Source organism: Cucurbita moschata, unplaced genomic scaffold, assembly GCF_002738365.1.
Source record: "Cucurbita moschata cultivar Rifu unplaced genomic scaffold, Cmos_1.0 Cmo_Scf00005, whole genome shotgun sequence".
In the NCBI taxonomy this organism is placed as follows: Eukaryota; Viridiplantae; Streptophyta; class Magnoliopsida; order Cucurbitales; family Cucurbitaceae; genus Cucurbita; species Cucurbita moschata.
This window is the reverse complement of record NW_019268521.1, coordinates 1,618,724-1,625,762: the sequence shown is the minus strand read 5'-3', so window position 1 is coordinate 1,625,762 and position 7,039 is coordinate 1,618,724. Positions and strand designations below refer to the sequence as shown.

At 39.0% G+C, this 7,039-nt stretch overlaps 1 protein-coding gene across 1 annotated transcript; it reads right to left on the bottom strand.

Annotated features, from left to right (window-relative positions):
• On the bottom strand, window positions 1–849 carry LOC111443408 (kiwellin-like). Its single transcript, XM_023081211.1, has 2 exons — window positions 195–849; window positions 1–154 (listed from the first exon to the last, which is right to left on the bottom strand). The coding sequence occupies exon 1, from the start codon at window positions 841–843 to the stop codon at window positions 214–216; it is 630 nt and encodes a 209-aa protein (XP_022936979.1). The 5' UTR covers window positions 844–849; the 3' UTR covers window positions 1–154; window positions 195–213.
• Between the last annotated feature and the right edge of the window lie 6,190 nt (window positions 850–7,039).

Sequence of the window (7,039 nt, the reverse complement as noted above, 5' to 3'; positions counted from 1 at the left end):
GGTACTAAGATCTTTATCTTCTCTTTAAGCTTAAACGTCAATTGTAATGATTCGATAAAACAGCTCGGTAGAATAGAAATAATAGATACGATAGCTAACGAAAAACGTTACTACAGATATGTAGTTTATTTCATAGGTCGTGATAATCGACGATACTGAACGTCTGAAACTTTTCATAGCGTTTTATTTAAAAGATCGAACGGGTTTCGAATCCTAAGCATCCGACCACGTAACAGCCACTTTGCCCACATCTTTATCCAGCTCCAAGGCGCTCCACACCGCATCAGACCCATCCACTATATTATTCTCACACGGTGGCAGACCAGCATGCTCCGCATCGCACCCATTCACTGAGTCGCATTGATCCACCACCTTAGCTAGCACCGATCTTCCATTTGACGCCGTGATCTTTATCATCTTCCCACATCTCGAGCCCCCGTTATACCAACCGGTCGACAATGCCACGATTAGTTCCGAGTTGTCGTGGAAGATCTCGTCGCACTGCGACGGAGCTCCGCCGTCCCCACCTTCACTGAAATCATTGTTGGTCAGCGTAGCTTCGGTTGAGGAAGTCACTGGTGGCGAGCATTCGTATTGCGGGAAGGATTCTCCGTTGCACTCCAAGGTTCCCGTCGGCTGGCAATCACTCGTCGGAGATGGCGAGGATCCGCCGGTAGAGCATTGGGCAGTGCCGATGTCGGGATCGTCGTTGCAAACGCCGTTGATGCAAATCAACAGACCATCACAATCGTCGAGAGTTTGACATGGACCGTTACAGGAAGAGGTTGATAGAGAGAGGTGAGGAAGAAGAATAAGAGATATGAAAAACGCTAAGGTTGCCATTGAGGTTGATGTGAGTAGAAAAGAGGGGCTTCTTGCTCTTATATAGTTGAAATAAATATCTTTTTAGTCCCTCATTTTATAAGATTTTGCTATTTAGTCCTTTTGGGGAGACTTTGGTTTTGACTTTGAATTCTGCACCCGTCATTCTAAGTTATTGTCATTTTCATCCTCTGTTTAGCTAACTGGAAAAAAATCTCTTCATGGTCCGTCTCACATTCTCTATTTGAACGAGAATTTCTTGTCTTATTTCAGGTGAGTCCCTTCTTTAATATAAATTAAACATACTGTCTTAGTTGTTCCCATTCCCGACTCTGTTTATGTAACAGCCTAAGCCCGCAACTAACAAATATTGTCCGTTTTGGCCCGTTACATATTGTCGTTAGCCTGCAATTTTAAAACATGTCTATTATGGAGAGCGTCTAGTCCTACTCCAACTAGTGTCTCACACCGTCCAGTGATTGGCTCAAATACCATTTGTATCGGTCCAACGTCCTCACTGGTGCATCGCCCAGTGTCTAACTCTGTTACCATTTGTAACAACCTAAGTCCATCGCTAGCAAATATTGTCCGCTTTGGCACGTTACGTATTATCGTCAACCTCACAGTTTTAAAACGCTCCCGTTGCTGTTCCCGGGTGGATCACCCATCCCTATCCCTTCCTTCCCCTTCGCCCTGATGAGACCCGATGAGATCAGATCCCTCGAACGAAGTTCAGTGATAGGAAGAGAAGACAGCTGGTGGGAGATCTATATTCATTCATTACCACCCCCTTCTTGTATAGGTTGGGGAAAACAGAAGTGGTGCGCAGGCGTTAGACAGTGAATAAGCTCCCACCTTACTCCTTACTAAGGTTGTGAATTTGTGAACTCTGATGCTCTTCCTGTTCCGTCTCATTCATCCACTGTAAAGTCTCATTCTCAGTCTCCCTTCTTCTGTAAAGGTTCAGTCAGTCTCATTCAAATAGCTTTACCGAGTTCCATCAGTCTCATTCTTGCTTTCAGGTTCAGGAGAATGCTTCTTGAGTTACCGACCGCAGCTAATTCATTGAGGATTGACTTGACTTCCCTTCAAGGTCACAGGTCATAGAGGGGTCGGAAGTAGCTCAAGGCATAAAGGGGCGAAGAAGCTCGACGAGAAAAGAAAAGGGAGGAGAGGGTCGAAGACCTGAGACCCGTAGGGCGAAGAGGCGAAGAAGCGAGACTGGAAAGGAGAGGGGCGGGGTCAGGCTCAGTCCGGATCATAATTGCTGTTCATTCATATAAATAGGATCAGATCAGTCTTTGAATAGTTCAACCCTAGCTCAATCAGGTTCCGCATCACAATTCCATTCCCTTCTTTCCTTCTTCATTACCTCTTCAATGGACCTAAATTCCACACCCTTATAAGGAATGCTTCGTTCCCTTCTTAAACCGATGTGGGATCTACAACCGTGAGGTCGAGCAATACATAACAGGCCAAAGCGGATAGTATCTGTTAGTGATAGGCTTCGACTGTTACAAATGGTCAAAGCTAGTCACCGAGTGGTGTGCCAATGAGGACACTGGGCCTCCAAGAAGAGTGGACTGTGAGATCCCACATCGGTTGGAGAGGTAACGAAACATTCTTTATAAGGGTGTGAAAACCTCTCCCTAGTAGACTTGCGACAATACATAACGGACCAAAGCAGACAATATTTGCTAGCGGTGGGCTTAGACTATTACAGATTAACAAACGAGAAAGAATCTTTTCCCGTTCCATCTCCTATTTTCGTTTGAACGTGAATTTCTTATCTTATTTAGAGCGGGTCCCTTCTTCTTCAGTATAACTTAAAACATACCGTTTTAATTCCTCCTCTAATAAAATAGCATTTAGTCCTTTTTACGGAGAATTAGTCTCCAAAATAAATTCTACCCTTATCATTATAAGATAATATCGGGAAAACATGTTAAAAATATCTATATTGTTTGTGATGATAGTTTTCACTCTTAGAAACCGTTCGAGATAAGTACGTAACACAGTAAGTAACGTGAACATTTCACAGGAGAATGTCGAGGCAATCAGGTGTCGAGTCCGATTTCCAAACTCTAATCGATATCCAAAGTATTAAACGTTACATATAAGCAAATATAATATATGGCGGGAACTTGAGTTGACTTTCTAAGACAACTTGCTCGAAAAAATTTGACTTGACTTCAATAAATCGACTTAACTTGTACGTTTAAATTTTAATAATATGCTTCAAAATTACTCTATATATTTATTTAACATCCACTAATGAACGTTACTCGTACCAAGTTGACATTTAATAAATATATATAGTTGACTTGGCCGTTATAATGGTCAACGAATATAAAAAAAAGTAAATATTTTCCTTTAACTTTATCCCTAAATTTCCGGATATATTTATTTAATATCCACTAATGAAAAAAATATATATTTAATTAAAAATGGTAAATGTAATAGATTTAAATAATTCATTAAAAAAGATTTTGAAATTAAAAAGGATAAAATCATTCAATCCTCCATGAAGGAGACCAAGTCAAGTCAAAGTCAACCATTTTTGTTGACCTACTGTTCGAGTATGTTTGAACCAGTTGAATCGAGTTGAGATTAGTATTAAGTTTTACCCCATTTTTTAGTTCTACGACAATGGGTAGAGATTTAAACCTCTGACCTACTGTTCGAGTATGTTTAAACCGGTTGAATCGGTTTGAGACTAGTATTAAGTTTTACCCTTTTTTTAGTTCTACGACAATGTAGAGGTAGAGATTTAAACCTCTGACCTACTGTTCGAGTATGTTTAAACCAGTTGAATCGGGTTGAGATTTTTACCCCCTTTTTTTTAGTTCTACAACACTATAGCGGTAGAGATTTAAACCTCTGACCTACTGTTCGAGTATGTTTATACTAGTTGAATCGGGTTGAGATTAGTATTAAATTTTACCCCATTTTTTAGTTCTACGACAATGTAGAGGTAGAAATTTGAACCTCTAACCTACTGTTCGAGTATGTTCAAACCAATTGAATTGGGTTGAGATTAGTATTAAGTTTTACCCTTTTTTTAGTTCTACGACAATGTAGCGGTGGAAATTTGAACCTCTGACCTACTGTTCGAGTATGTTTAAACCAGTTGAATCGAGTTGAGATTAGTATTACGTTTTACCCTTTTTCTTAGTTCTACGACAATGTAGAGGTAGAGATTTAAACCTCTGACCTACTGTTCGAGTATGTTTAAACCAGTTGAATCGGGTTGAGATTTTTACCCCTTTTTTTTTAGTTCTACGACACTATAGCGGTAGAGATTTAAACCTCTGACTCACTGTTCGAGTATGTTTATACCAGTTGAATCGGGTTGAGATTAGTATCAAGTTTTACCCCTTTTTTAGTTCTACAACTATGTAAAGATAAAAATTTGAAACTCTGGCCTATTGTTTGAGTATATTTGTTAAACCAATTGATTACCATTCTATTTGAACTGTATAAAACTCGAAAAAGTGAGATGCAAGTGCATATGAGGAGCAATCCCTGAACGAGTCTGGCTCAGTTGAGCAAATTGCAGGTGCATAGGTGGACGTTCATTCCCTCGAGGTTGAACAGTTTTGGATCCCTCTCGAACCCTACATCTAGTTTATTTCGGTTACCTCGGTAAAAACTTAGGGTTAAAAACTTCTAGTATTCTCCTTTTTTACAGCACTTACAAGATTTCCATTGGTGTTGTGTAACCTTTAGACATATCCATTGGAGATAAGACTTATTTGGGCCATCCAAACCCTAATTTTCCTTGGTGGATTTGGTCATTATTTTGGGCCCAATTTTATGTGTAGTGCACTGCTACGGTGTAGTTGCTCAAACTCACCGCTATCAGATATTATCCGCTTTGGCCCGTTACGTATCGTTATCAGCCTCATGATTTTAAAACGGGTCATAAGGAAGATGTTTCCACATCCTTATAAGAAACGCTTCGTTCCCTTCACCAACTGATGTGAGATCTCAAATAGGGTTTACTCGCCCTATTTGTTCCATGATCTACAGATCTATTGGAGATACCTACTTCGATCAATTAGTCAAGATTTTTGACCCAATACGCAATCACTAATACTTGATCTAGTTCCTTTTCGAGTAGTAGTAAGTCGGAGACCGCTCATAAGTAGTAGGGTGTAGGGTAGGTGGTACTGCTCAAAATGTTGCCAATCTTCCTAACCAAGCTCAGGTCGAGTTTAAAACGCGTGAAACTCATCACTACCCTTATAACCATATTAAGATCACAACATGTTACACAAAAGTGTCGTTATGTTCTGTCTTTTAAAAATTTTGAATTTTTTGAAAAAATAAATTCTCAATTAAATGTAAAATTCTAATTTTCTATTTTTTTTATTTTTATTTTTTATTATTGTGTGTTAGATAAAATCCATAAAATTTTAATATTTATAATTAAAAAAATAAAAAGTAAATAAATAATAAAATGATTCACCACCACAGAAAAATCCATATGCGTTGCCAAAAGCCATTAAATCTGAATGTCGGTGGAAAGATCCTACCGACGAAGCATAAATCCAAGCCCTAATCTCCACCGTACACGTGGCATCAAATCTCCAGGCCCAGCCTGGCACACTCCCCACGTACTAAATTTTGGTCCGAGCATTATCCTTGGACCATAATGCCCTTTCCACTTTCGATAAAATTACTAAAAATGCCATTCCAGAGTGTTTCCCTTTTTTGGTCCGTGTTTTCTTGCCATTCGGCGGGTCAAACTCAACTGACAATCTGTCATATTGTATTATTATTTAATAATACGTTATTTACCCTTTTATTAATCCATAGTTAAATTATGATTTAAATTATGAAAATCTACTGAGTTACCACGGTTAAAAATTGAGTCATCAATATAGTAATTGTTACATTTATTTATCATTTTTTTTTTTACCAAAATGCTAAATAAATTAGGAATTTCACACCCGACGTTCACAAATCGAGTAACTCAAATAAAGTTCACAACCTAACTCATTATCTTTGGGTTGGTTGGATTAGTGACTCAATGAACCTGAATAGTGTTCACAACCCAACCTAACCCTCTATTTTCGGGTTAGGTTGTCGGACTATGTTACATTAATAATCAAAATCTTATAAATTTCAAATATCGAATGTATCACTAACATTAATTACAAAACTCAAATATTTTTAATTTTTGTAACAATTTTAAAAGTAGAGTAGATGGTGCTGTCCCACATTAGTTGGGGAGCACAATAAAAACATCATTTAAAAGGGTGTGTAAATCTTCCCCTACCAGATGCATTTTAAAGTCTTGAGAGGAAGTTCTAAAGGGAAAACTCAAAGAGAACAATATTTGCTAGCGGTAGATCTGGATCGTTACAAATAGTATCAGAGCTAAATATTGGACGATGTGCTAGCCTTCTCGCTGTTTCTCGAAGGGGGTAGACACGAGGCAATGTGTCAGTAAGGACGCTGCGCCATGAAAGAGGTGGATTGTGATAGAACAAAAAGCTTTCTGTCCCACATTGGTTGCTCGGACAAGCCCAAATATGACAATATCTGCTAGCGGTGAATCTGGGTTGTTGAGTTGTATTATAACCCCATTTTGGTATTTCTGTCCAAAAAGCTTCCTGTCCCACATTGGTTGTTCGGGCAAGCCCAAAGAGGACAATATCTGCTAGCGGTGGATCTGGGTCGTTGAGTTGTATTAGAACCATACTTTGGTCTTTCTATCCAAAAACCTTCCTATCCCACATTGGTTGCTAGCAGTGGATCTGAGTCGTGGAGTTGTATTATAACCCTACTTTGGTCTTTCGGTTCAAAAACATTCCTATCCCACATTGGTTGTTCGGGCAAGCCCTAAAGAGGACAATATCCGCTAGCGGTGGATCTGGGTAGTTGAGTTGTATTATAACCCTATTTTGGTCTTTCTATCCAAAAACCTTCCTATCCCACACTGGTTATTCGGGCAAGTCCAAATAAGACAATATCGGCTAACAGTGGATCTGGGTCGTTGAGTTGTAACCCTAACCCTACTTTGGTTTTTCTATCCAAAGACCTTCCTATTCCACATTGGTTATTCGGACAAGTTTAAAGAGGACAATATCTGCTAGCAGTGTATCTGTATCATTGAGTTGTATTATAACCCTATTTTAGTCTCGTAAAGTTGACTCGAATGAAAAAATGTCTTAACATACGGATCCATAATTTCGGAGAAATCTGCTGA